Source organism: Glarea lozoyensis, assembly GCF_000409485.1.
Source record: "Glarea lozoyensis ATCC 20868 chromosome Unknown GLAREA2, whole genome shotgun sequence".
NCBI classification, from domain to species: domain Eukaryota; kingdom Fungi; phylum Ascomycota; class Leotiomycetes; order Helotiales; family Helotiaceae; genus Glarea; species Glarea lozoyensis.
In genome coordinates, this window is record NW_007360994.1 from 586,074 (window position 1) to 613,580 (window position 27,507).

The window sequence follows — 27,507 nt, forward strand, 5'->3', positions numbered from 1 at the left end:
TACTCCCTTTATTACGAGTCAGCCACACCTTCGACCCATGCGGCTCCGACTTGTCGACGACTCTCATGGATGGTGATTTTGACTTGGTGATCATTTGATATGTCTGGTTTCGAGGTAGGGCAGACAGTCCAGCTCAATGACGGCGGCCGGCTGGCAATCGTTCGTTACGCAGGGCAACCGGATTTTGCACCTGGAGAATGGATTGGAGTAGAATTGGAGGACGAAAGTGGGAAGAACGATGGAAGTGTTAAAGGGCAGCGGTACTTTGAGTGTGATATGGGAAGGGGGATGTTCTTGCGGCCCACCGCCGTCAGGATTGTTGAACAGCCAGCACCAAAGCCCAAACCTCCACCAGCAAAACGCCTCTCAAGACCGAGTAGTGTTGCAGCACCGGGCGTTGGACGACGTTTGAGCTCTGTTCCTGATACCACTGGTGGAAAACGTATGAGTATCAACGCTGCTAGCCCAAGCCCCGCGGTTCGAGCTCGCCCTTCTAGTATAATCAGAGTAGGTACTTCATAGATCTGTCATATCAAATCTCTAATGCAATCTTAGTCGCCAACCAAGTCTCCCACGAAACAGTTGTCTGCAACGTCCTCGAAAGCTCCCACCCCAAGAACTGGAACTCCGTCCAATGCAAGGACTGCCTCTTCTTCTATGGCAAAGCCGCCCCCAGCTACTCGTGGAAACCGAACCTCAATGGGACCACCGGCCGCGCCTGGGTCCCGTGGAAGCCGACAATCTTTAGCTGGTGGGTTAGGCGTTACCAATAGAAGTTCTGTGCCCGCGAGCCGCACGGCAAGTGTTAGGCCAGCTCTCGCTCCGAGAGATAGAATTCGTTCCAACGTGGACAGGGTTGGTTCGATAGGTAGCCAACTAAGTGGTGGCCAGATTAGTGAAGACGGTGGGCATGATACGGGCGATGACGATGGAGCAGATTCGCCAATTAAGAGTGACAGCTTATCTCCGAAAGCTTTGAGCCCTACCATGTCTCGAGTGACTGGAGGAGACCGCCTAGCTGGATCTCCCGCTTCGTCTCGGAATAGTGCATCCCCAGCGACTCAGCGAGCTGCGGGGGCAAGCACCGCAGCCACTAGAGAGATTGAAAGTCTAAAAGCGAAACTGCGAGTTATGGAGGGTAAACGACTGGAAGATAGGGAAAAACTAAAAAACATGGACAAGCAACAGTCGGACAAGGACAAGTACGACGCAATCGTAATGAAGTTCCAAGCCAAAGTTCAAGAACAGCAGCTCGAGGTCAACGAGCTTCGGCGCCAGCTCAAGGAATCTGGGGCCAGGTTCGAGGAAGTTGAGAATCTCCAAGCGGAGCACGAAGTTGTTCTTGAAATGGCGACCTTGGATAGGGAGATGGCTGAAGAAACTGCGGAAGTACTCAGGTCGGAATTGGATGCCTTGCGACTAAAGTCGGAGGAGCTAGAGCTAGAAGTGGAGATATTGAGGGAAGAAAACGCCGAACTTGGAGGTGATATGAGTCTTGAAGAAAAGAGCAGTCACGGCTGGTTGGCCATGGAAGCGTCGAAAGAGAAACTGCGAGATGCTGTGCTTGTGCTCAGGGACCGAATGGAGGATGACAAGTCCAAATACACAGCTCAAATCGCAGATCTCGAGGTGGAAGCCCGTGAGCTAGCTTCGATCAGAGAAAAGTACAACTCAACCCGCGAGAGGTTGACCCAGGCGGAAACTGTAATTGAAGACTTGCGCCAACAACTTGACAACGCTCTTGGAGCTGAAGATATGATTGAGGAACTCACTGAAAAGAATATGGCGATGAGCGAGCATATTGAAGAATTGAAGGTCACGATCGAAGATTTGGAAAGTCTTAAAGAGGTGAATGATGAGCTTGAAATCAATCACATTGAGACCGAGAAAGATATGCAAGAAGACATCGATTTCAAAGACAGTGTCATCAGTGAGCAGATACGTCGTGCCGCACAACAGGATGAAGCCTTGGAGGACATGGAGTATACGCTCTCACGATTCCGAGAACTTGTGACTAATCTTCAGAGTGACCTAGAAGACATGCGAGCTTCTCACGCAGTCTCAGAGACGGAGTCGGAACAATTGGCAAGTCGATCGCGTGCCATGATGGATTTGAATATGAAGCTTCAAGTCTCAGCTGCGAAAACGCAAGTCAAAACTATTGATCTCGAACTAAGACGGCTAGACGCACAAGAAGCTTCTGAGCATCTTGCGATAGTACAGCTCTTCCTTCCCGATACATACCTGGCTGATAAGAACTCGGTTCTGGCATTGTTGCGTTTCAAGCGTGTTGGGTTCAAGGCGAATCTGTTGCACGGATTTGTCAAGGAGAGATTGGGTAATCAGCCTTCTCCTGGCCATGAAGAGAACACTTTCTCGGCATGCGATGTGCTGGATAAACTTGCTTGGATTGCGGCCATGTGCGATCGATTTGTGAATGCTCTAAGTCACTGTTCTACTGAAGCATTTGCCAAATTCGAGGGAGCGCTGTATGAGCTTGAACCTGTCGAACGTGGCTTAAACGGTTGGATTGATGGGCTTCGCCGTGATGAACTGAAGGAGAGCCAATGTGCAAGCGATCTCCAACGGACCATCGCGCTAATGTCACACTTGGCAGAGGTTCACATTCCTCCTGGGCTAGCAAGTTATGCGGATGAAGTGCATATGCGTACTCTCATTATGCAGAGTCACCTGGAGAACGCAGCTACAGCGCTTTCCGCCGCAAGGAGTCTCGTACAGACGAGCATACCTGCACAAGATGACAATGATGAGCATGCTCAACACTTTTCGAGAAAGACCGAGTCAGTAGTGAGCTCTACTCGTAGCGCCAAAGTGGTTGTTGGAAAGGCCGTTAGAGCACTCGAGGACCTGAAAAGCCGGTCCTTATCCCTGACCCCAGATACAGCACAGACATTTGAGCAGTGTGAGACGGCTACAGAGGAGTTAGCCGCCTTTTCTAGACAAGTCGGTTTCGATCTCTGCGTATTACTCCACGAGGAAGGTAAAACGGAAGCATTCACGTATTTCGATGTCCAAAATTCAATCCACCGAACAACAACATCCGTATTTGCATCCAGCGAAAGTGATCTGTTCTCTGCTTATTCAAACAAGCTCAGGACACTCACAACGTCCCTGATGGATCTGGCTGCCCTTGCTTCGGATTTGGAAGTCACACAAGAATTCGAAAGGGCTTCAGCTCCTTGGTTGATACGTTCTCAGCAGTTGAAATCGTCAAAAACTGTTTCTATCGACGCCGAGGAGGAGCTTCGTCGTCTCAAAGACGATAACCTCGAACGAGCCCGCATGTTAGCAATGAAAGACCAAGTTCTTGAGGAAGCTTCGGTCAAGATTGAACTCCTGGAAAGCCGTATGAGAGACGCATCGAAGAAGAACGACAAGATCTCGGAGCTCGAACGAAAGATCGAAGAAGCAAAGAAGAAAGAGTCTGAATTGTCGGCGTCTCTAGAAACCCAAAATAAGGAGTTGGCACTTCTCGACGTGGACCGAGAGAAATGGAGAAAAGCAGCAGAAGATGCAAAGGCTCTTGGTGTCGCTGCTCCCGGTACAAAGGCTGGCCAAGAGCGTGCCGTCGCTACGGCTCGCGAAATGGACGTACTGAAGGCTGAAATTGAAAGCCTCCAAGCTGCTGTGCGCTATCTGCGAGAAGACAATAGACGTGCTCGACTTGCTGATCATCAGGGACTTGACTGGCTTTCCGCTCCTTTGTTGAAGCCAAAATCCGTCTCCCAGCGACGTGAGGAACTTGTTGTCTCCGAAGGCCAAGATGTTTTGAGCGAACTGTTGAATCTCAGCGCATCTGCTAAGGTTTATGATCTTAGCTCTGTACCAAAGAACAGGCTAGGCTGGCGTCCCGCAAAGTCTACACCTCAATACCATGTGGCCAAGCAGAAGGAGGATTATGCCGCATGGGAAAGTTGGAAGGAGGCGGTTGTCAAGAAGGCTCATGTTCTTGCTGAGCGTGATGCTAATCGTGGGATGGTGAAGAAACCCAGGGGAAATTTGGCTGCTAAAGTATCACTTCACATCCCGGATCTGGAGGGTAAGGGCATGATTAATAGGGGAAAGGAAGTGGAAATTGTCAATCCGGATGACTTTGAAAACTTCAGAGGCCGGCTAGGATTTGTATAGTTGATTACTGGAGATTTGGCGCATTTATCGTTATACCCCTGTTCTACTGTACTATAATTCTTACGCTAATTAGTACCAAATGTACGATATGACTGAAGCTTACTTCGATTAACTTATTTTGGTGAACTTCGCGGTGGACTCGATGAGTTCTTTACTACATGTCTCACGACGACGTCGTCGTATTTGACTTTGGAAAGTATATGCAGCAATTGGTTCCGGTCCATGATCGTTGACCTGGACATCACAAGTTGCATTGCTTCCACTGGAACGTGTGACGCCATCATGTTGACTCACCAGTTCCCACCTTTCGCGTTTCAATCTCGACCTCTATATTTCAGCCTCTCTCACGATAGACTCTTATTTTTCAGTTTTCAGACACAAGACCCGGAGAACTCATTGATTGCGAGCTCCGATTCTTATCAACTCGAACCTCAAATCACGAAATCTAAAAACCTCATCCGTATCCGCAAATTTGTTATCACCACCGTGGGCACTTTCATAATGGACGACGTATTGTCCCTCCAAAACATCTTCGCGGGCTTGATGCCACCAGATTCAGATCTCTCTGAAGCATTGTCAACGTTGGCTTTTCAGCCAATCTCTTTGCGAGCTCGCACTACAGAAACACATCAAAGGAACTGGATCTTCGATTTCCCCACCCCTCTCTCTCCAGACAACGCGCTGCGTACACTCCCCCCAGAAGCTACCGGGCCTTCAGACCTACACGCGTTCAGAAAGAAGAGAAAACACAGACATAAACCCAAGCACGACGAAAACAACAACCCAGCACCAACAATCCCCCAACTTACGCACCTCGAACGCGGAGCTCGTCCCGACAAACAGCCTGGCGAAACATGGCATGAAGCACGCGCGCGCTGGCGGATTGAGAGACCGCTGTTTGGGGGGTTGACAGGGGGAGAGGTGGAGTTGAAGGATTATTATTTAGCTAAGGTTGAGGGAGGGGAGGGTTTGGTAAGTGGCTTTCTGGGGAGATCGGTTGAATAAGGAGTATGCAGGGGAGTTGGCTGACATGAAGTAGCGAGACGATCAGAGGAATGCTCTACAAAGATATGTAAAGGAGCAAATTACGTATCGATGTAAGGAATTGTGGAAGGATGAGTGGAGCAAGATGGGCGAGGAGGAGGTGATGAGAGATGAAGTTGTTAGGGGGTTAAGTGAGTTGGTGAGTTCCTAATTGAGGGGGTTGAGTTTAGAGGATGGGACTGATGATGTGGTACAGATTATGAGGGTTAATAAGTTGCCTGTTGTAGAAGGTGGGAAGGTTGTTGGTGGTGAGGGACGAAAACGAATCCGCCAGCGAGCTCGTCATCGGGGTGGCAAGGACGATAAAAGTGCGGTGCAGTATGAAATTGCAGATAAGAACGCATTGGAGGAGACTGCTGATGGAGTGGGACCCGAAAGTCAGAAGTAATGTATGACATCCAGTATGGGTCGCTCACTTAACAGCTAAGGTTGCTACCTTGTCGATTGCGGTATGTTTATCAGGCTTGGACACTGAGTTGCTGTTGAAGACTGTTGAAGATTTATTAAGGGAAATCAGCAAAATTCAGATTCAGGTTTGAGTAAACAAAAAATCACATTAGAATATGTACAAGTGATGTGAAATGGAAGTATCATTTTTAAAAACGCCATAGCATAGGTTCATTCGCCGACTGAGCGAACGCGAGCCCTTCTACCAACATGTGGGAAGACGCAAGAGATAATTCTGATCATCTATATTCGTATGAAAAGATGATCGAGATAAACCCATCTTAATGATCCGACCGCGCTTTCGTGATTTTCATATCCCATCCACACCAAAGCAAAACCATGATACACCTAAAATGCGAAGCGAATCCTAAATCTACTTGCGCATGGAGGAGGCACGACGCTTGCGGGCATCGACCTTTGCGGCCTTGGACTCGGCGACACGCTTGGCGAGGAGAGCATGGTACTCGGACTAGAATTTTCCGTTAGAATTTGGCATGATCCCTCCATGAAAATTTAACTTACGGCAGCATCCTTGGTCTTCTCAGCATTACGGCGCTTCAATGCGATGCGGTGGCGCTTGTGTTGGAGGCGTTGAGGAGTGATCAAACGTTGGATCTTTGGGGCCTTGGTGTATGGCTTCTTACCCTCTCCCTTTGGTTGAACCTCTCGTCGAATAACGAACTTACGGACCTATATTTTAAACCCGAATCAGCCTTTGGTGTTCCGAACTCACACTCCACACAATCTCCGTTTTATGGGAGATTGGTGGGCGAAAAGGATATACGTAATACGTACATCGTCTTCCTTGGTGAGACCAAAGAACTTGCGGATCTTGGTAGCGCGCTTTGGACCGAGACGCTTTGGGTGGACGACATCTGTGATGCCTGGGATGTCTGCCTCTCCCTGCTTGACAATGCTGAGTGCGAGGACGGAAAGATCCATGGCAACGATGCATCCACGGACGGATTTACGCTTTCGCTCTCCAGTTCGGCGAGGTCTGTAGCAGGAGTGTCCCTCGGAAAGGAGAAGGCGGACACGAGTTGGGTGCATGACACCCTGCTTCATTGGGAAACCTTGCTTGTCGTTGCCACCGGTGATTCTGAAGATATATCCCTTGAACTCGTCTCCGACGGAGTCTCCAGGAACCTCAGCGCCCATTCTGTAAATCCAAATCAGCTTCCACCCCTGAATATCCCATTATACATCGTGGTATCGTACCGCTTGTCCATGAAGACGCGCAACTTCTTCTCATCTTCAATCTCGATGAGCTTTTGACTGCCATTGGCAGGCTACAAACTATGTTAGTTCGAGGTTCGGTATTTCGCGATTCGAAGATATCGTCGTGTCGCAGGGGAAACTCACAAATGAGATGTTCTATTAAGAGTATGTTAGCATGATCGACTGATATTGCGCAATGATGGGAATACTTACAAGCTTCATCTCGGCGGTTGGCGATGGGGTGTCGAATGTTGTCGTTGATTGAAAGTTCGCGAAGCAGCAATTGGGAAATTTTGGGATTGTGCGGCTTCAAAATGGCGCTAGCAGAATGTAGCGAAAAATGGGCGGGAAGTGGGTCAATGAACGTGACTTGGTGAATTGTTCTGGGCGCCCGAAGTGTCCGATGTTGTCGCCGAACAGCAACCGGTCCGATTTGGCAAGTCGCGAAAATCATCTGCTTCCAAAGTCGCGTTCAAGTTCGCAAGACTACACAGAAGAGCAAGCCAAACCGTGGGAAGATTTACAGTATCACACAAATTTCTGGCAATGGCCGCCCCAATTCGAATCTACGACAGTCGGAAAGATCAGAAATTGCCAGAAACTGCAGTACAAAATCCTCTTCCTCATCTGCTTCAACTACCTTCTGGCCTCGCAATACTAGAGCTTCAAGGGACGATCAATCTTCCAGACCAGATTCAATATGACGAAGCCGTTCCAATCACAGGTCAAACAACCATTGGGCGTCTTGTGTTTCCTGATTATGATCCTCAAGACAAAAACAGTACAGCGTGGATGAAGCCCGTCTATATGTATGTTGGGAATTATCAACGACTAACTGGCGAGGTCAAGAAATTACCAAAGGCTATTGCTGTGATCAGGAAGAAAGCGAGAGTTCCGGATGAAGGATCTATGGACGTGGACCATCACGACGGAGAGCCGATTGAGGATCTGGAGATTGTGGAGATTGTGAAACACAAGATCATCTTCTCATCAAGACCAGAGCCAGTTGGCGTCTGTGAAGCTGGAACATAAACACAAAATTAACCTCATTGTCAAATGTGGCAAATCAGGATCGGCAAGCCAGAATCGGCATGGTCGATTACCCCACCATAACATCATCAGAATAAGTTGAGACTTGAGAACGATTTTCCAAATTACAACGATTTGGGTTAACCAGGACAATCACTATGGCGTCGCCTAGGTCTCAACCTGAGCAGTATTTCATCAAGAATAGCACTCCTCACGTTCCAAATTCGCCCTTGCCGGTGCTCATCTACCGATCAGCTTTACCACCTGATCCAGACCCGAATTCAGTATGTGCAACGATTGAACCCAACAACTGGCTTAAAGGTGGAGTATTTAAGCATTATCCAGCCCATCATTTCCACTCTGTCACCCATGAATGCTACGCTGTATTCAAAGGGCGCAGCCGGTTATTGCTAGGGCGAGGACCTTTGGACGAGGAGAGCGAGAATGACCTACTGGTTGACTTGAATGTTGGAGACGCGATTGTTCTACCTGCTGGTGTTGCTCATTGCAGTCTAGAAAGCAGTGATGATTATGAATATGTTGGCTTGTACCCAAAGGTACGATTTGAAAAGTCCTCCGGGCGAAACTTGGCTGATTTTACCAAGGGAAGTCCACACTGGGACAACAACTTCTGCAAAGCAGGTCTAGAAGAGACTATAGAGAAGGAAATAAATGCTAGAGCCGTACCAATCCCTCCTTCGGACCCAGTGTTTGGTGCTGGAGGGCCACTGGTAGAGATTTGGAAGCAGGCTGCAGCATGTAATTCATGAGTCGAGGAATGCAGGTCGCTTTATTCATACAAGATAAAAATTGCCCCGTCATCATTTTGTACGCTATTCCTGTTGTTATTCACTCAATATCCAAGACTCTGTGCAAAAGCCGTGAGGTGGAGGGTGTGTATGAGGTAGGTCCGCTGTACGTCGGTTATGAGATTTCTTATCTTGAGGTGGGTTAGCGTTTTTGGGACGAGAGTCTACTAAGATTGCTTTTCATAGAGGAACAGAGCGTTATTATATTGAGAGTAAGAAAGGTGAGTCTGTAGATGAGTCCTCCTGCGTAGGCCTAATCCCATGACTGGCACAATACCAACATATACCATCTATTCCATCCGTAAATACCTCCTCGGCCTCCTCAAACTGTTTGCTTACATCCGTCGGATCGCCCCCTTCCATCAACCATTTCAGAAGCATTTGCCAGGCCTTCTCTGTCGAACTTCGATTAGGAAATCTGCACGCCGTGCAAGTGAACCTCAGCAGTTCCACGGGTTTGAATTCTAACTCAAACAATCTTTGGAGTGTAGATGGTGTCCATCCCATGTTTACCAGCGGTCCCTGTTGCAATTCTTCCTCAATGAAAGTCGAGAGCTGAGTGCCGCTTTGGAGAAGTACGTCGCGGAAGTGGAAGAAATTCAACGAGAATCTCATTGCCAAGGACGTAGGAGTGGTGTCGCGTATGTTACGATGATTTGGATCTGCCTCTGATCTTTCGTCTGCCAAATAGTGGAGGTCTAAGCCGTTGTCGATCAGAACTCGAAGAGATTCGCGGCGCGCCAGGGTTTGAGTGTAAATGTTGCAAATCACAAAGTGTACTGGACAAAACCATGTTAAAATCCTCTGGAAATGGGCCTTTCCTACTAGAGCGACAAGTTCCCCCAGTACTTCAGGATCTTTTTCCATTATTGAAATCTCCCAGAGATGCGCTAAGGTCCGGTCTATCGAGGGCATACGGCGCGCAAATTGTGTTTTTATGATTGGCAATGCCCAGTACAGAGCCGCCGGATACGACGGTCGATGTTGACAGCTTAGATCACTACATCGTTTTGTGACGAGTCTTCGAATCCCTGTGAGACCTGAGCAGTTCATATACTCATCAAACTCTAAGTGGTCGAGGAACATCCTCAAAATCTGTATGTGATCGCTGCATGATCTTGAAGTTGTAACATCGCTGGCCCTGAAACATGCATAGGAAGCGACGGAGTTTGAATTTGGTTAGCTTAGGTAGCATTGCTAATATATCTATGTGGAGACCACTTGCTCTTTCATAAAACTGTATGCCTTTGCGTCTGCACCTTCGTCGATTAGCAGCTTGCATATTTCAACATGTCCAAACTGTGCTGCGAACTAAACTAGTCACTTTATTGTCTTAAGATTTAGGGGCTCTACCGGTGTTTTATACGGTAATCGCAAATTTGGATTTGGAAACTTACAAACAACGGCGTCAGACCCTTGGAGTTCGTGTCAAACGGCGAAGCAAGACGGTCTTTGAACAAGCCTTGAATACTTGTGATATCTCCGTTCTTGGTAAAATGGAAGATAGCTGAGTTATCCGGAACAGCTTGGTACGAATTTAATTGAAAATCGAAGAGTCCAGAGTTAAGGAACGACATACGGAGGCCAGACTCAAACCCAAAGATCCGGAGAAGCCTTGATGGATGTAAAATGAATAAATGCCTTGTACAGTGATGCTTCGCCGCGTTGGTGCATGCGGATGGGGTAATGCTAAACGTAGTCAAAGTCCCTTCTACAACGCCGAATATGGAATTGATGATATGTCGATAAGGTAGCGTTTTTGTTGCAAAAGTTAAGCTTGAAGAGGTCGTTCCCGAATTTTCTTGTCTCTGAGCCTCGCTGACTTTGATCTCCGGATTGAGCCTTTGGTCGGCACAATGGTAGTAAAGTGATGTGTTTATTCTTCGGGTTGAATTCATTGTTTCCTGGTCTGCAGAAGTTGACTGAGGATGCGCCCTGGCTGAAGATGTTTTATCAATTTCTTTCTTCAAATTCGCTATAAGTTGCTTTTCTGAGGAAGGACTAATGGCGCATCGCAGCTCCCGCTGTAAGAGAGAGTCGATTGCATCTCTAATTGAAGACAGTTCACGCTGCTGTGATTCCTGGTTTGCAGTGATCGTCTTACTGTATTGGAGTTAGATGAAGCATTTTTTTGATAATGGGTATACATCGATCACCTTGTGGCTGTTTGCCTGGTAATTAGCAACGTCGTTTTCAATTCCCTCACGGCGTTCTGGAAGTTGGCGATTTTGTTTTCCGACCATACTACTTTGAAAGAAGACCAAGCTCGTTTCCTGCGCTTAGTGGCAGATAGCCCCGACTGAAGCTCTTCTAAAAGTTTTTGAAGCCTCTGAACCTTTTCAGAGCATGATCGAAGACATGAAAGACTCATGTCAAGAGACCTGGAATGTGGTCGGGCACTGTCTGCTTCGTGGCCAATATCTTCTAGGGCGTTTGATACGATAGCAAGATCCTCGATGATGTCGGAGACTGACTGTGGTGCATTTTGAATAGAGCTCCAGAAATCGGACAGCTTCTTCACACCATTGGCAGTCTGGACGGTTAAAGATACGATAGCAATTACGCTGGACACCCCCGATAAGACTTCCATGATCAAGCGGTTCCGAATCTGAAATTTAGATCTTCATTAGACACCTACTGGTACAAGTGTGAGATTGTGAGATGGCTGAGTTGGGGAAGTCTGAGGTCTTCATTTTGATCGTTACACAGCGTTCTTGCTGGCACTTTGGCAAGGCTGTCTTTGCTCTTTGAATATGTTGCGCAACCAATCCCATCACTTCGTAGTTCTCTGCTTGGGTTGCTGGGCTCACGTTATCCTGAAAATATCATCGCGAAAAATAACTTGCTTACGATCCGTAGAGTCCTGGACCCGTTGGAAGGCGCTGAAATCTCAATTTATTATGCCAAACAGCAAGCTGAGTTACGTTACGGGCTAGTGCTATATGCGTCCATTATTCTGCAAAAGTGTATAAGTAACTTTCTCACACAAAGATTTGGCTACTGTCAGTATTGGTCGATTTTAACAAGAGTACCGTACTGCCACAAATCAGGCTAATAAGCTTCGCATGTAAGACGGGCCAACTATACCCCGACTAGTCCTTAGCGAGTACTTTACAAGAGTTTCTGAAGCCTCACTACCTTTTACATTTCAACCTCTAGAGATTAGCTTTTAGAGGAAGCTAATGCTTAATTATCTACCTTTGTTACCTTGCTACTTATAAGTAATCTACAGACAACAAATTCATTTGTTAGTTTGCTAGCGATATCAATTACTATACGGCTCTAAGATACTTTTTGAATTTCACCACGAGCGGACCCCTAAATATTCTCTAGCGCCTTTCATCTTGCTCGTCAATTTCGACACAAGCTTTCCTAATGAACAAACACATCAATAGGAATTTACTTTTTCCTTACTCCCACCGTTTCATGCCCCAAAGAAACTATTGACGATTATCACTGGGACATCTACCACTTGGAGTTTCGCGACATGCCAGTGCTGAGTTAGGAATTTTGCAACTTTACACCTTTAGGTCCCGTCAGGGCGTTGTGAAGCACTAATACTGAGCTTAAACTGTATCATCAATAATTACGGGTATTTAAGTATGCTTGCTGTGAGAGTATGGCCCAATCCGGTAACCCTCGTTCTATAACCTTCGCTAATAAACACTAGACATGGCCCCCAGGCAACCTTCGTGGTATCGATATAGCTGGCCGTCAAATATGACCTTTTCACTGGGAATGAAAATTCAAAAGCTCCCTTTTCGTGTTGAGGGCTTCAAAAAAACCCCATGGTGTGGTGAGGAACCTCGACGATATGGTCGATATATGGATGGATGGTTCACCTGTGTAAGTTTAACAATTTCAAGTCCAGGAGTTTGCATAACTGAATATTTCCAAGTGTGCCTATTCGAGAGAAGTTGAAGAAGCGGCTTGGGGAGAGATTTGCCCTGATTGCTCTCATGCCAAGTGTGACTACTGCGGCCCAGTGTATGGAGCCCGGGGACAATATTGATGAGCGCAGAACATCCTAAGTTTCTTGTTGGGCTTTTTTATAGGAGAAATAAGACTACTACTGTTGCCATCGTGATTGGTAAGGGGGGAGGGCATTGAGCAATGTACGAGCTATATCACTTTGCGTGTAGCCAATGTCAACTCCTACTATGATATATTCGCCGTCAAAATCGCTGTGTGTATTATCATTATACTCGCTCAAGAGTGAAGCTAGCGTATTGGAAGATATTCTCGTCATCATAGTTGAAAATAGCGCATACAAAAGCACAGCTGCACAAGGGAAAGCGTTGTAGCGAATTATAACTATCATTTGATTCTACAGATTACACGAGTTTCTCTCGCTACTTACTGTTTCTCATCACTTGCAACTTTGCTAGTAGGTCAATCCTTACTTGTCCAACTTAAAAATAAGTCGCTCAACATTTTAGTCTCCTACTTTGAATTTGATATTAACTTCGTACTACAATTTACATGTCTCACTAATACATGAGTATCTCGAGGTGTAATGTCCAATTTGTTGACTTTATAGCTGGCTTTCCACAAATCAGTTCCAGGTTTTCATTGGTCAATCCAGGAAGACGCTTGAATTTCCAATATATACTAAGGTTAAGGTGTGAATAAAGACTCATCAGCGGGAGCATTTACCAGGCCCCAGTCCATCGTCGACCAATTGCACAGATCAATACCATTATCAAACGCTGGCATTTCCTCAAACTCGAGCGTCTCTCCACCCTCGTTACCTCCCAAGTCTCTCGTGTCAAACAACATAGCATGCTCCTCGAAAGCTGTAGACAGAGGCACAGAGACATCATCAACTCCCAAGTCTCCAGACTCACACGATATCCCCGCCTGACTCCCTTCATCATGCACAGTCTTCTCCGCCAACCTCCTCCTAACATCCCCCACCATCCCCGGAACATCCCCCGCCACCCCCCATCCCCTCCCTCACCTCCCACGCCTGCAAAACAATGCCCGCAAAAACCCTAAAAATCCTCTGTTCCGCAAACAAAAACTCAAATCTCGCTTCATAATTCGCACTCATCACCTCCCACGCACGTCCTGATAATACACCTAGGGGTTGCCATTTCAAGTGCTGGATGATCTGGATGTAAGCTGGGAATGGGAAGTGAGATTTTATGTGCCAGAGAAACTTTTTGGTGAGAGGAGAGGTCATGAGGTGCGTGTCTGCTTCGACCATGTGGAGGGCGTGGGTGGTTGCGAGGTGTTCGGTTTGGGGTGTGATGGGTTGCTTTGAGAGGGTTCGGAAGTGGTGTTCTGCGAGGTGGCATTTTGATATGTATGCTCGGGTTGTCCAGATGGTTAGGTAGTGGAGTGGGTTCTCAGGATCGCAGAATCTGAGGTACTCGTTTTTGATTGAGGTCTCTAGATTGGCTAACTCACTCGTTCGTGGTAGTGAGGTTGCTGGGACAGGAACGCCGTTGTTGAATGTTGTGTGCCTGACAAAATCTCCCAATTTACTAAGCACCACAGCGAACAATGCTTCGCTTGATGGACACTCAATTATTAGTCGTACTCTCATCTCAGGTCTTAGCTGCGTGTCATTGACGTTGAGTGGAACCTCACAATCCCATCCAGGAGCAAGTACTTTCACAAAATTAGTGGAACTAGTCAGTTCCCCAATTCGAGTGTCAAACAGCACAAGTGACCACCAGAGTCTTCGACGCATCTCCGTCTCGAGAATATTACATTTCGCCAGCGCGGTTTCGGAGTGGATACCCATTCTTTGTGCAATACGAATTGCTATTCCGAGGACGCTGGATAGGGATTGCGGTGTAGTGTTCGATCGAAGTGAGATCTGAGTTATGAGCTTGGAGATCTGATTTCCGGGCGTGTTGACTTACCAGATAAAGATACAATGCAGTCAAAGTCTCACGATCGCTACACCTCAAAACCCCCGCCTTCCCCAAAGCTTGCTGACAACCAAGTTGGAACTTCCTCAAAAGGACATCTCTGCCACACTCAAACTTATCTTGACATTCTTCGTCCTCCATACTCCCAACAGCAGTGCAATAAATTCCAAACATTAGGGCCTCTAGTCCGGTTGATTTGATATCTGCAATACTAGCTGTGGCTTCGATAATCTTGCCTTGTAATGTAGGCGTATGCGTTACTTTTAGAATTGGCGAGACGTTTTCCAGGTAAGTGTGCCATAATAAGAAGATTTGAGCGGGTGAGGGGTGGAAGATATAGAGTGGTGCTGTGGGGGCCTGGAAGAGAAGGGGTGTGTCTTGGGGGTGGAGATCGAACCATGTATTTTTCATTAAGTGGTTACGAGCAGTGTCGTCGTCTGAGGAGGAGAGGTCGTCAAGTTGAGCGGGTGACTGATGGGGAGATGTTAGTAGGATGATATAGTCGCCTAGGATGAGTTACTTGTTGACTTAACGCACGGCGCCAGACGTTTCTGTGATTATTAGCCTTCTAATACTCTCACGCTTATTGAAAAATGCATACTTGGCCTCACAAAACCCCCCAAACTCATCGTATCTCTCATCATTATTCTTATCGTCTCCCTCGTTAATCGCATCTTTCTCTTCTGCATGACCTCGATTCTCCGGGTGAAGTGATTCGAACTCAATTCCATTGCTTCTCAACAGTTCCTCGTATTTCCTCACCCGCTCCAACAACTCCCTCTCCGGAAACCTACGTTTCCGTCGATGAGATACTGACGTCGCCGAAACACAATCTACACGTGCGTTTACGCAGTTTTTACAAGGAGTCTTGCGATCGCATTTTATCTTGCGCTTCTGACAGTGTATGCAGGATAGCTGACGCGGAGCTCTAGTGGGGTGACAAGAATGGGTAGGTGGCGATTGCGTACTTCCATTAGATGTTGTCCTATCACTTATGGAGGTGGAAATCATATTAAATCGCGAGAAACAGTGGAATTCGTGCTCTAAAGAATCTTAAAAATTGTTGTCGTCGTTTAAGTCAGGGTCGGTGTAGGGCGGAAGCGAGAAACAACGTGCAGCAGCTGCACGCAGGGGGCGCTTGTCAGTAAGTGGATACTCCATTATAACAGAGAGTCATTTTCGTTGCCAAAGATAGAATTCTGGTATTTAGATGGCAAGAACGTAAAGTCAGATGTTTAAATATGCATTTGACAAAATATTATCCGGTATTTTTCGAGAAATGACTCGAGATTTGGGAAGTGAACATCCGGGAGATAGTGCTGCCGACCACCTGCTGCCGACCACCTGCTGCCGACCACCAGCAGTCCCGGACTTTTTCCTTTGGAAAATGTCATAATCCAGAGAAATAGGCAAATTGTTTAGTTAATGTTAAATTGTGTGTTTCTTGTACCAAAAATAAAATAAAATCGCAGTTTCATTTCCCGACCCCCTTCCATTTTCTATCTTTTCATTTCATATTCAACCAGAGCCTATATTAGAACAACAACTACTACTTTTGTTTCAGTGCGTTATCATTCACATTATGAGAGAATAACTAGTTCATATTACATTACCTAATCATATGTGTTCTATGTATTGACGAATATTTCAAGCGGGCTCCCTCAATATCCGCGCGGGGTTTAGTAAAGTCCGCAATCACCTCAACATCCCCACGACACTCGAAATCTAAGACCTGAAACGTCAAATTCTGACGAAGGACTGGTCTATCTTCCGCAATCATTTTACGTAGCTTTTGGAAATTTCCGAGCAATATTTCTTGGTCATTATATCACTTCACGTTAAGGGCTTGACTCGATCCCGGCAACTTTCAACCACCCGACGTACCTTAGAACGATCAATGCCTTAAGATAAGTGGAATCTCTTGTATTCTCTTCCTTGAATGACTTTGATAAGTGTAAGATTCAAAATGGAACAAATTCCCTCTTTCTATCCCCTTTTCGTTTCATTCATTTACTTTCCCGCCATCAACACACGACACTCGCTAACCTTACTTTATACAAATCAACCTCATTCTATTCATCCTTCCAAAGATGGAGATCGACACGGCATATAGTTTGCCAAAGGATTCCACGATACCACCCACAGAAACACAGATCAACAAAAGTACTTCTGAACCTTCGATTAATCATAAAGCCAATCTTGGAGACAAGCCCGAGGACACTTTTCAGGAACAGTCTACTGTCAAAGTCTCGTTAGTCCTCCTCGCAGTATTAACAAGCATGTTCCTCGTCGCTCTAGACAGAACAATAATCACCACCGTACATCCCCCTTTCCCTCCCTTTCCCCTCTCCTTTCCTTTCCCAAACTAACCCTTCCAGGCCATCCCAGCAATGACCGACGAATTCGACTCCTTCCCAGACATCGGCTGGTACGGGAGTTCCTACCTCCTAACCTGCGCGGCCTTCCAACTGCTCTTCGGAAAGCTCTACACGCTTTTCGACATCAAATCGGTGTTTATGCTGAGTATCTTGTTATTTGAATTAGGTTCTGCTGTATGCGGGTCCGCAAGGACGAGTTCAGCTTTTATAGTGGGACGAGCGATTTCGGGGGTGGGTGCTGCTGGGATATTCGCTGGTTCGGTGAGTTTGAAGGCTTTCTTTATTGGACTTCGGAGCTTTCAATCAACATTCTTGTTGAATTCAATGACTCCATGTCGTTCAGTACTCAACTGATGATGACTCCAGGTCGTCTCCATAGTTTACGCCGTCCCCCTCCACAAACGCCCCAAAATCCAAGGACTATTCGGCGCGATCTTCGGTCTCTCATCAGTAGCCGGTCCTTTAATCGGTGGTGCTTTTACCTCGAATGTGTCTTGGCGATGGTGTTTCTATATCAATCTACCTTTCGGTGCTTTAGCTATGGCCATCATTCCTTTTTGTCTCAAGATTCCGTCACGGGACACGACTCGTCTTCCATGGATGAAAAAGCTGGCGCAGTTTGATGGACTGGGATGTCTTTGTTTTATGTCGGGTGTGGTTTGTCTTGTTTTGGCGTTGCAGTGGGGTGGTGTTAGTTACATGGTGAGTTTGGGAGTTGAGTTTGTGAGGTGGGGACTAATGTATTGTAGTGGAATGATGCTCGTATCATAGTACTCCTGACACTTATGAGCGTCCTGCTCGTCGCTTTTGTAGTTGTACAAATATCCATGCCGACTACGGCACTTGTACCTCCGCGGATCATCAAACAGCGAAGTGTCTTTACCGGCTTTCTCGCAACCATTTTCATTGGCGCTGCAACTTACATCGAAGGTAAGATAACACCATACTGTCACTCCAACAACACTAGCTCACAAATGCAGTCTTCTTCCTTCCGATCTGGTTCCAAGCCATCAAAGGCTCAGACGCAATAGGATCCGGAATCCGCCTTCTCCCTCTCATGCTATCAATGGTCGTATCTTCCATCGCCGGTGGACTTACTATTCAAAAAGTAGGCTATTACACACCCTTCGCCATAGTCGGATCATCAATCATGTCACTTGGTGCGGGGCTACTCACAACACTTCACGTGGATTCCTCGAACGGCCACTGGATTGGCTACCAAATCCTCTTTGGTTTCGGTCTTGGTTTATGTCTACAAGCTCCAAATCTAGCAGCGCAGACGTCTCTTCCCACAAAAGATGTTCCGATTGGAGTAGCGCTTGTCTTCTTTGGTCAGCTCCTTGGGGGAGCCATTGCCGTGCCTGTTGGACAGAATATTCTCGACAATCAACTCATCGAGAAGCTCTCAGGCATTGCTGGATTTGACTCGAGTCTTATCACGTCGGGTGGAGCTGTCGCACTCATTTCGTCGCTTCCATCTGATGTTAGGGCTATGGTACTCGAGGCGTACAACAATTCCTTACGATCGGTGTTTGTAATCGGAGCGGTCGTATCGTGTCTTTCTGTGGTGAGCGTAGCTGGACTTGAATTCCGAAGCACTCTCAAACCAAAGCCCCAACATGTCACTGAAAAAGGCCCCGCTGTTCCGGAGCCCAACACTTTGGAGAAGAACGCAAGTAATAGGTAACATGAATGGTGATGAAGTCGTGACGCTTTCGTTCTTCCGACATCACAGGTATATGTGGGACAACTGGAGGCTCAAGGTGTTTCCCTTCCAAATCCCAATTCTGTTCCAAACCAAACACTTAGAGTTTAGTATGTTATATAATACAATGATTCTACATTCACAGAAACCCTCACTATGATTTAATCTTTCTAGATCTCAGAAACAAAATGCGCGAGACTAGGCCAACATACTGGATCATTAAAACCAGATCTACTACAGGGGAGGTTAGCATAGTCTTCTTAATCATCAACACAGAAATCAACCCAGAAACATTGAAGTTCTTGTCCTCGTGATTTTCCGTTTTTATGAGGATGTCTCGCCTATTATAGCATTATCTCCCAATCGCCAATCACATGCTGTACCAACACCACGAGCTCTTCTAGAGAGATAAAATTATGAATAGCTTACGCAACTGCTGCATTGGTCTTTTTTAAAATGCTAAGTCTCGCAGCTTGGTAATGTTTCATATTGCACCATGAAGAAGGTAAGCGGGTGATGTCGTTTCGTATTCAATGGGGAATTGAGGTAATACCAGATACTACATTCCAATGAGTAAACATTATTTCGCAATATTTTCTCCAAGATGAGCGCGCAATACTTCTTCCAAGATGAGCGTCATAGACCTTAAGAGACCTGCTAAATTTGCTCGGGAGTTACCTTTCCCCTCCGTCGTATACGGCCTCAGGTCACTGTGCTGCCCTGAACTTCATTTGTAGATCTCAAAGTTGCATAATGCTCTCCTCATTAGCATCAAAACCTCCAACAGTTTGCATGAAAAAGAAAAACAATTCGGCAGCTAAGAGATAAGTACCGGTAGTGATTGTGCCCCTTTTGGAGACATGTCCGCTAAGCGAGCAAGAACTTGGACGATGTTTTCCCCTGCCGATCACCGTCAGATCCACCTTCTCCATCTAGGTCATTTCCCCACAGCCAAGGAAGAGTGATGGACAAACAAAATATGGTATCGAGATCTAATCAGTAAGGCCATCTAAATCAACAACGACGTTTCCCATTTGAAAGATTCAGCACGTGTATTTTTAATCCAAACTAGCGCCACACGTGCACATCCAAAATACGAGAAACCGCATAAACCCAATCTTAGCGACATCAAGAACCGCCAAGCATCACCACCCCAACCTTATCCGGACGACATCGCATATCGCACGCGGATGTTTCTCCTTCTTCGTCAAAGACTTACGCACGCCTTAGCCAGGTACAAACCCTATATCGCCCAATGCTAAGCTCTGGGTGTCCAATACTGAAGAACCGTGCTGCGAGGCATCTCCTAATTGGGAGGTCGGCAATCTGCACCTGCGATCGATAGCGATGAGATCAGGGAATGGACGGAGCTTGTGATGATGCAGTGTCGTGTGTATCCTGGTGTTGATCTGGGGACGGCAGTGTAAGGTTGGGTATAAGTAGAATGCGAGCAGCTCTGGGGATGGGATGGCCAACGAGTTTGAATCGTTCACTTCAGCTCCTCTGCAAGCATCTTTACCAGATTGATATCCCTCAAAATGGCTATCTTTTCCACAATCATGCAACTTTCAATCGGTCTCCTCGCAGCAACAACAGTCACAGCAACTCCTCTCCTCCAAACCCGCGCAGTGATCGCTCACGACGCTGTGGTAGGATTCGCCGAAAAGGTTCCCTCTGGAACAGTAGGAGCGGTATATGAAGCATATCAACCATACCTCAAGGTATTCAACGGCTGTGTTCCATTCCCAGCTGTAGATGCAGCAGGAAATACTGGGTGAGTGCCATCAAGCAGACTGATTTTGAATCATAAAAGCTAATGTTAAACAGAGGCGGTTTAAAACCCAGTGGAGGTTCGAACGCCAATTGTGGTAGCAGTACCGGACAGATTTACGTTCGGGGCGCTCAATCTGGTAGTCGTTATGCTGTGATGTATTCCTGGTACGCAATCCTTTCCCCCTATAACCCTTAATACTAATAAATCTCCAGGTACTTCCCCAAAGACGAGCCCTCAACAGGTCTCGGCCACCGCCACGACTGGGAAGGCGTAATCATCTGGCTCAACAGCGCCACCTCCACCACCGCCGCTAACATCGCAGCCGTCTGTCCCTCTGCTCACGGCGGTTGGGACTGCGCGACGTCCGGCTACACGCTCACGGGTACTGGTGCGCGTATCGGGTATCAGAGTTCCTGGCCGGTCAATCATCAGTGTATACTTACGAGTGATGTTGGAGGACAGCAGCCGTTGATTGCGTGGGAGTCGCTTACGGATGCGGCGAGAACTGCGTTGAGTAATACGGATTTTGGGGATGCGAATGTGCCGTTTAAGGATGCGAATTTTGTGGGGAATTTGGGGAAGGCGACGTTCTGATGCTGTAATGCAAGTTCGTATAGTTCTTGGGATTAGGTAAGTTGGTTGTAATGAGTCTTGAAAAGGAGGTGTTGAGCTCTTTATGTACTTGTGGAAAATGGCATTTACAAAAGATGAGTTTGAAAATCTTATAATAAACTCAAAATGCTACTAGAAATAAGACAAGTTTCCTTCCTTTCACTTCCTCACCTTCAGCTATTGAGATAGCAGTACTTTTTTTAAGTTCTGATCTAAATTCCGCCTCTTCCTCACAAAACACAACACAGTTCTCAAAGCTTTACACAACAAACCCAACAACCCTCAACTTCCCAACCCACACATTCATATCGCTCCTCTTCCAACACCAAATCCTCATCTTCCCACCCCAAAACTCACTCAACTTTCACAATTCCATCACATCCCGTCCCAAAACACCGCCTTGCATAAGGGAAGCCGCAGCAAACTTCACACTAAACACACACGACCTCAACACGCGTCGCGAACAAAACATTATCGCGTCAACTTGTTGACTATTTGGAAACCTCAGATCCACAGCTATATATATTCCGCTTTGTCCCGCATCATCATTCACAAACCATCACTTCCGATCCACCACAATGTCATTCCCTGAAGACCAGTAAATATACCTCCCCCTCCCTCCATTCTCATCGCAGCCTCACTAACACGCTCCAGGTCCTCAGATGAAAAAATAGGTAAAATCATAGCCGGTCTAGATGTGAACGAGGAAGTCCTCACAGTCCCGTTAAACCTACTGCGAAAATCTCCCATCCTCAAAGCCTGGCTCGACGAACCCGACACCATACCGGCAAGCATGCAACGCGATGGCAACATATACTTCGCAAAGTCCGAACCGGCTGTCGTGCGCACAATAGTGAAGTGTCTGAATGGCGAGATCGTGGCCGCACTACACGACAAAACCGCCGTAGAACTAATACAAATGTGCAAACTCGCCGGATTTCTTGGGTACGTATCCCCGGTCTTCCTCTCTCTTCCCTCTCCTCTTCCCGGAAGCTAAAATACAAACTTTAAGGCTTGAACGTATCCACCAATCCTGCATCTTCAAGATCCAGAACGGGAAGTACGATAGTGCGACGTCCATCGAAGCAGCGATCCTGTCACACCTCCTAGGCCTCGACCAAAACGCGAAATTTGCCGTCTGGATAACCAGTTACATCCGTGCGAACGCAGAGGAATTACAGAACTCCCTAGCATTCCGACTGACGGTTCGTGAGGGTGGAGAACAAGCATTCGCGCTAACGACGGTTTTATTGTCTTCGATTAGTGGGTTGGAACGGAAAGGGGGTGGGCTGCCTGTGAAGGTGTTGGGGAGACGGTATGTAGTTGAGATTCAGAGGTGAGAGAGAGGGCTGATTTTAGGGAGTAGGTTTTCGCCGTATCAAAAATCGTTTGGTGAGGCGAAAGTTGGGACGGCGAGGAGGAACGTGCGACGGTCTGGATATCGGCCGCCTACGGTGGAGGATGGTGTTGAGGAGGAGGATGAGAATGAGGGTGATTATGTGCCGGAGGGGAGAGGTGAGTGTGAGATGCAGTGAGAAGGATTGAGGAGTTTTGAGGAGGTCTGTTGGCTTTGAATGGCTTCAGGGGGCGTGATTGCGTGAGGAATAGAGAATTGCTTGAAAAGCGGGTGGTTGAATTGACGGAGGATATTCTACGTCCCAAAAGTGTGCGTTGTTATGCTCTGTGTAATAGATCAAATGTTCTTCACTATCCACCGACTCGCAACGTGCCACGCTTTAGTCGTGTTTGAAAAACATCAACGTTCTATTGAAGGTAGCATAGCCACCTAGCAGTCTATCAAATGTAATCCCAAACAGTTCATCTATCCCTTCCATAAATCCCAATATCCCAAACAACCTTCCCAAACATCAACCCTCATATCACTTTCAAATATCCCTTACATTCCAACCCCATAAATCACCAGACTAGCGGAAGGTGAATAAGTGCTCCCAGCACTTCCCACCGCGGATGCATACGCACAATAAGACCATCATAAAACTCTAACATATCCTCCAGCATTCGTATCCTCCAACGCATACGCACAATAAGACCATAGAATTCTGACACGTCCTCCCACAATATCATATTCCAGGAGATGGATTGTCAAGAGCCTTGCCTCTGAACCCATCTGGCTTGTGATCAAATTCAAGAGTCGCTTCGTGAGCCGCGAAGTATTGGTCTTGTGTTTTGTTGAAAAAGTCAGAACCTCAAATGAACTTTCCATTTCCCAGCCTGTGTTCTATCAACGCATTCTCACGAAACTTATGATCCCTGAAATTCTGAAGGTCCATAGGTTCACACCTTTGCTCACTCTGAACAGATCCAACTAAGCACTGCGGACATCTGCCATCTTTGCGGTGTTGGTCTGCTGCAAAGAACCAGCGGTTTGGACAGCGGTCCCATGCCCAATTTCTGCCTTTGGAATAGTCGCATTGTTCCTTGAGCTCGATGACCTCGTGCTTGCATTCTTTATCTGGATAAACGAATGTCTGGTACTTGCACATTTCGGCGGAGGTATATTTCTGACCCGTAAGGCGAAGGCTAGTATGCTGAGTTGTCGCTGCGAAGATATCGATGTTTCGAGGTTGATGAAGAAGAAAAAACCTAGCAGGCTCGACGCTGCATTTTATACCCCATCGAATCCGTGTGAATGGGATGGCTGGTTAGGATGGTGATACCACATGTCCGAACGGTGAGATACATTATTCATGTCCGCAGGAATGAAAACCTATCTCCATGATATGTCAGTTCGTGATCCCGAAGACAAAGAAAAGAGTTGGATGTTGACTGGGGCATGCTTCACCTTTCGGGCCCCGTATGAGAACATATGAGAGCGGAGACTTACGACAATGACCGGCTGACCCCTTCCCGAGTTCAAAGACAAAGAGATCTGATATTCATCGAAGAAATATAACTGTCAAGTTGAAACTGAACCTGAACCCTCAAGTGTTGCTCTCACGAATCTAGCACGTGCTGCCCTCGGAGTCCATCATGGGAGTGGTTATTCATATCCACAGGAACGACGGATTCCTCAATATCGAAGACAAAGGCACAGTCTGATCGAAGAACAAGGTACGATGACGAAGTTGGATAGAAACGTAAGCTATCATGTGTATGTCTTCTGAATTCCGTCTTCGAAGTCGTTATTCATACTCGCAGAGCTGAAGACCTACTCCCATGGCTGACAATCCGTTAAAGTCGAAGGCAAGCACACCTGTATTCATGAGTGGAACATGAGAACCGGGCTGGACAGAAACTCCCATCATCGAGTGTTGTTCTCGGGACTCCCATCTGACGAGTCGTTATTCATACCCACAAGAACGGCAGATAGTCCCCAGAACTAGACGAGTCCCCAGAGTCGGAAGACACATGAGAATCGAGGAAGAAAGGATGATCGGGTTGGTCAGAAAGGTGAGCTGTGAAGTGTTGGTCTCATGAATCCCGTATTCAGAATCGTTATTCATAACCGCAGAGCTGAAGCACTCCCCCGATGACTGACTGGTTCCTTGCTTGACTTGAAAATGAACAGACCTGTATTCATGGCCGTGAAATGAGAAGCGGGTTGGCAGAAAATCGGTCAAGTGCTGACTTCATTCTCAAGCGTCCTTAAGACCCACCGATCGTGAACATCGGAGACAAAGGCATCTGCAAACCATGACAGGAAAACGATTGCCGAATGGGCAGAAGCACGAGTGACTATCGTTACTCACGGTCGCCACTGGTTCATATCCTCACGGCCAACGGCTCAGGTCCATGACCGAACGACCGAACCTGAGATCAAAGACCACGCCGTCTGCGATCCATGACAGAACGATGATGACCGACCTCGGGAGTGCGCAGAAGCATGAGTGACGATACGCTGCTACCATTCCGTGAACCGTTGCTGATCACCACATGAATGGAAACCCGCCCCCACGGCTGATCGACCTCGTAACTCCTCGACCAGGTGACATGCACTTCATGAAGACACAATGACTGAGTCGGTTGGAATTTGGCGGCTACAGCTCTGCCCTCGACACACATGTTGTGCGCCTTTGAAAGATCTCCCTTGACTGGAAGTCAAAGGTCAGTGACAATCGAAGGTAGAAGACTTGGTTCCGATATATGAGATAACACGCTCCGTTCATCTAGTGATGTTTCCAGCGATGACGTGCGAGGATGTCGCATATTGAAGTCCTGGTGAAGAATTCGGCCCTAAATATTGACACGCAACTAGATCTCTCGAGGCTTGCCGCTTGCCCGACTGTACTTGAAGATTTGGAGACGATAGCTGCACGCTCTAGGTGCCCAGTCCGCGACTTCTAGCGATATTCATTGAATGCTCCACCAGACGAGCAGACAGCTCGACTCATCCGTGGGGGAGATGTTGATTGACCAGCAACCATAACTCAGACCAGGTAGGTGCGATATCAGTCTTTGAACGGAGTTCCCAGCGATACGACTGTGACAGTCTCGATGTCGAAGAACACCAAACTCCGCTCTGAGCGGTTCATGTGAATGATCTGTCCCGCGAAGTGCGAAACACCACGCAGCTCCCGATCGAGCTCACACTCAAATCAAAGGTCACTCATACCCACCCCAACGCACACACTCCCATCAGAACTCCCATCACCCCCCATCCCAGCCCCCTCCTCCCCGCCCCCGACTTCTCAGCCGCAACCACAGCAGTAGGTTCCGTAACCCCACCCGTGGCCGTATACCTCAGCGCCGCCTCCTGCACCCCATAAACCGGCAAATTACCCACCCCCCTCCCATCCCCGCCGTCAAACACAGAACCACTCCCATCATACGGACTCATCTCGTTCTCCTGTCCCTTCCAAGCGATCCTCACCGTACTCACCACACCTTGTCCCCCGGCTCCAACCAACTTAAGATTCGGCGGCGGGATAGGTCTAAACAGCGCCGGATCATCGCTCAATGCGCCCGGATAGGAGAGCGAATTATTGACGGATGCGACGTTGGGAGGTGGATGGTTGACGTAGCCCGTCGTTTGAGCGACGAGGTCGAAGACGTTGGCGCCGACGTCGTAGCGGCCGAGGCAGGGGAGGTCCCAGTTGTTTTGGAGGGTGGAGAGGATGGAGTAGTGGGTGTAGAAGGTGTTGTCTTTGGTGCCTTTTTTGGCTGATGGGACGGCGCCGCCGAGGAGGATGGAGACGATTTTGTTTGGGATCTCGTATGTAGCGCTTTCGTCGTAGGTTAGGAGGATGAGAGTTTTCTCCATGAAGTCCTTGTTCTTCAGAAGCGGTGTCAGGAAGGACTCGCTCCATTTGGCGGCGTATTCTAGAGTAGTATTGTGACCATCATTCATCATGTCCGGCGACAAATGGGCATACTGAGGAAGCGTATTCGCAGCCACATCCTTCGCAAAGTCCCTGAAGCTCTGTATCTGCGCAAGTCTCGTCCCATTGCGATTGATACTATCATACGAAATAAACGGACTGTCCTCGTCAGCATAATTTCCAAAACACTCTCTCCACCCCTACCCGCCAATCTCGAACAACATACTTATGTTTCCGAACATAATCCCACCCACCACCCCCCAACCCCGTACTCCCAACACCCATATAACCCGGACCAGGCAATCCCTCAAAATAGCCCTTCCACGCAATATTCCTCGTATCGAACAGATCCACGACCGTCGACACATTGCGGGGGATCGTCACGTAATCATCGTGGTTCATGCCAAAGTAGTCGCCGCCGACGCTGGCGATGTAGTTCGGTTGCGAGGGATGCGTGTGCCCGAAGTAGTTCGTGAGGAGGATACCGTCTTTTGCTAGTTTTTTCATCTGAGGGTTTTGGGAGACTGCGGAAAAGTCCTGGGGAGAAGGTTAGCTGGGGGGAGGTGTAGCAACGGGGAATGGGGAGACGGACTTGGTTCTCGAGCCAGATGGTAATGAATCTGTCGAATGCTTTGCCGGGGACGTATTCTGCATTGCTTAACGCAATAGTCGCAAGCGCAAATAGAATAGAGAACTGCATATTGCAAAGCGCCAGAAGAGGAATATGGAATTAAAAAGCTAGCGGTATTATGTACAAAGAGTCACGAAGGCGCTGTACAATATGATTGTCGCAAGGAACACATTGATGTTTTGGATCATGTTTCTATTTACGGTTGAATCCTGGAGCACCGAGCACAGGGGTTGACTAATGTGGGGCAGGATCTAGACCCTGGCGATCCAGATCTCAATATCTAACTCGACCACAGGTACAAGAATCTTTATACAATGCCATTCATCACGAGCGATACATCAGTCTTTAAAACCTCACTTCAACAACATGTCTTCATTTTTGTATCCTATACCTAACAAAAAGTCACACGACTTTTCTCTATCCATGACTTCTCATGTAGAAAGGTAGAATGCAGTTCACAGTCATGTGCCACGTGCCAACACAATGGCAAAGGAGTATTCTTCCCCGTCGCATTTCTTCTAGATATACAAATATGCCATAAAATATACTC

General features: G+C 47.4%; 13 protein-coding genes across 13 annotated transcripts; 7 read left to right on the forward strand and 6 right to left on the reverse strand.

Annotated features, from left to right (window-relative positions):
* Positions 1–99: 99 nt before the first annotated feature.
* Positions 100–4,149, forward strand: GLAREA_03520 (Cap-Gly; the record flags this gene model as incomplete). Its single annotated transcript, XM_008083773.1, has 2 exons — positions 100–507; positions 556–4,149. 2 exons carry the CDS (start codon positions 100–102, stop codon positions 4,147–4,149), a joined length of 4,002 nt encoding a protein of 1,333 aa, XP_008081964.1.
* Positions 4,150–4,431: 282 nt separating this feature from the next.
* GLAREA_03521 (uncharacterized protein) lies at positions 4,432–5,581 on the forward strand (the record flags this gene model as incomplete). The annotated part of the gene is made up of 3 exons (XM_008083774.1): positions 4,432–5,121; positions 5,189–5,332; positions 5,390–5,581. 3 exons carry the CDS (start codon positions 4,432–4,434, stop codon positions 5,579–5,581), a joined length of 1,026 nt encoding a protein of 341 aa, XP_008081965.1.
* A 432-nt stretch (positions 5,582–6,013) lies between these two features.
* On the reverse strand, positions 6,014–7,080 carry GLAREA_03522 (40S ribosomal protein S6; the record flags this gene model as incomplete). The annotated part of the gene is made up of 6 exons (XM_008083775.1): positions 6,014–6,109; positions 6,163–6,330; positions 6,436–6,799; positions 6,859–6,929; positions 7,003–7,014; positions 7,072–7,080. 6 exons carry the CDS (start codon positions 7,078–7,080, stop codon positions 6,014–6,016), a joined length of 720 nt encoding a protein of 239 aa, XP_008081966.1.
* Positions 7,081–7,404: 324 nt separating this feature from the next.
* On the forward strand, positions 7,405–7,890 carry GLAREA_03523 (uncharacterized protein; the record flags this gene model as incomplete). Its single annotated transcript, XM_008083776.1, has 1 exon — positions 7,405–7,890. One exon carries the CDS (start codon positions 7,405–7,407, stop codon positions 7,888–7,890), a length of 486 nt encoding a protein of 161 aa, XP_008081967.1.
* Positions 7,891–8,045: 155 nt separating this feature from the next.
* On the forward strand, positions 8,046–8,657 carry GLAREA_03524 (RmlC-like cupin; the record flags this gene model as incomplete). Its single annotated transcript, XM_008083777.1, has 2 exons — positions 8,046–8,444; positions 8,493–8,657. The coding sequence occupies 2 exons, from the start codon at positions 8,046–8,048 to the stop codon at positions 8,655–8,657; spliced, it is 564 nt and encodes a 187-aa protein (XP_008081968.1).
* Positions 8,658–8,897: 240 nt separating this feature from the next.
* GLAREA_03525 (uncharacterized protein) lies at positions 8,898–9,782 on the reverse strand (the record flags this gene model as incomplete). Its single annotated transcript, XM_008083778.1, has 1 exon — positions 8,898–9,782. The coding sequence occupies one exon, from the start codon at positions 9,780–9,782 to the stop codon at positions 8,898–8,900; it is 885 nt and encodes a 294-aa protein (XP_008081969.1).
* A 120-nt stretch (positions 9,783–9,902) lies between these two features.
* GLAREA_03526 (Ankyrin repeat-containing protein) lies at positions 9,903–11,286 on the reverse strand (the record flags this gene model as incomplete). The annotated part of the gene is made up of 3 exons (XM_008083779.1): positions 9,903–10,007; positions 10,094–10,799; positions 10,853–11,286. The coding sequence occupies 3 exons, from the start codon at positions 11,284–11,286 to the stop codon at positions 9,903–9,905; spliced, it is 1,245 nt and encodes a 414-aa protein (XP_008081970.1).
* Positions 11,287–13,313: 2,027 nt separating this feature from the next.
* Positions 13,314–15,589, reverse strand: GLAREA_03527 (Zn2/Cys6 DNA-binding protein; the record flags this gene model as incomplete). The annotated part of the gene is made up of 5 exons (XM_008083780.1): positions 13,314–13,564; positions 13,614–14,523; positions 14,570–15,049; positions 15,099–15,129; positions 15,180–15,589. 5 exons carry the CDS (start codon positions 15,587–15,589, stop codon positions 13,314–13,316), a joined length of 2,082 nt encoding a protein of 693 aa, XP_008081971.1.
* Positions 15,590–16,668: 1,079 nt separating this feature from the next.
* Positions 16,669–18,643, forward strand: GLAREA_03528 (MFS general substrate transporter; the record flags this gene model as incomplete). Its single annotated transcript, XM_008083781.1, has 5 exons — positions 16,669–16,896; positions 16,957–17,217; positions 17,323–17,658; positions 17,706–17,886; positions 17,937–18,643. 5 exons carry the CDS (start codon positions 16,669–16,671, stop codon positions 18,641–18,643), a joined length of 1,713 nt encoding a protein of 570 aa, XP_008081972.1.
* Positions 18,644–20,199: 1,556 nt separating this feature from the next.
* On the forward strand, positions 20,200–21,029 carry GLAREA_03529 (necrosis- and ethylene-inducing protein 2 precursor; the record flags this gene model as incomplete). The annotated part of the gene is made up of 3 exons (XM_008083782.1): positions 20,200–20,435; positions 20,489–20,599; positions 20,648–21,029. 3 exons carry the CDS (start codon positions 20,200–20,202, stop codon positions 21,027–21,029), a joined length of 729 nt encoding a protein of 242 aa, XP_008081973.1.
* A 596-nt stretch (positions 21,030–21,625) lies between these two features.
* On the forward strand, positions 21,626–22,648 carry GLAREA_03530 (uncharacterized protein; the record flags this gene model as incomplete). The annotated part of the gene is made up of 5 exons (XM_008083783.1): positions 21,626–21,645; positions 21,702–21,992; positions 22,060–22,362; positions 22,414–22,562; positions 22,632–22,648. 5 exons carry the CDS (start codon positions 21,626–21,628, stop codon positions 22,646–22,648), a joined length of 780 nt encoding a protein of 259 aa, XP_008081974.1.
* A 2,176-nt stretch (positions 22,649–24,824) lies between these two features.
* Positions 24,825–25,070, reverse strand: GLAREA_03531 (uncharacterized protein; the record flags this gene model as incomplete). Its single annotated transcript, XM_008083784.1, has 1 exon — positions 24,825–25,070. One exon carries the CDS (start codon positions 25,068–25,070, stop codon positions 24,825–24,827), a length of 246 nt encoding a protein of 81 aa, XP_008081975.1.
* A 544-nt stretch (positions 25,071–25,614) lies between these two features.
* GLAREA_03532 (uncharacterized protein) lies at positions 25,615–27,026 on the reverse strand (the record flags this gene model as incomplete). The annotated part of the gene is made up of 3 exons (XM_008083785.1): positions 25,615–26,485; positions 26,553–26,863; positions 26,919–27,026. 3 exons carry the CDS (start codon positions 27,024–27,026, stop codon positions 25,615–25,617), a joined length of 1,290 nt encoding a protein of 429 aa, XP_008081976.1.
* Between the last annotated feature and the right edge of the window lie 481 nt (positions 27,027–27,507).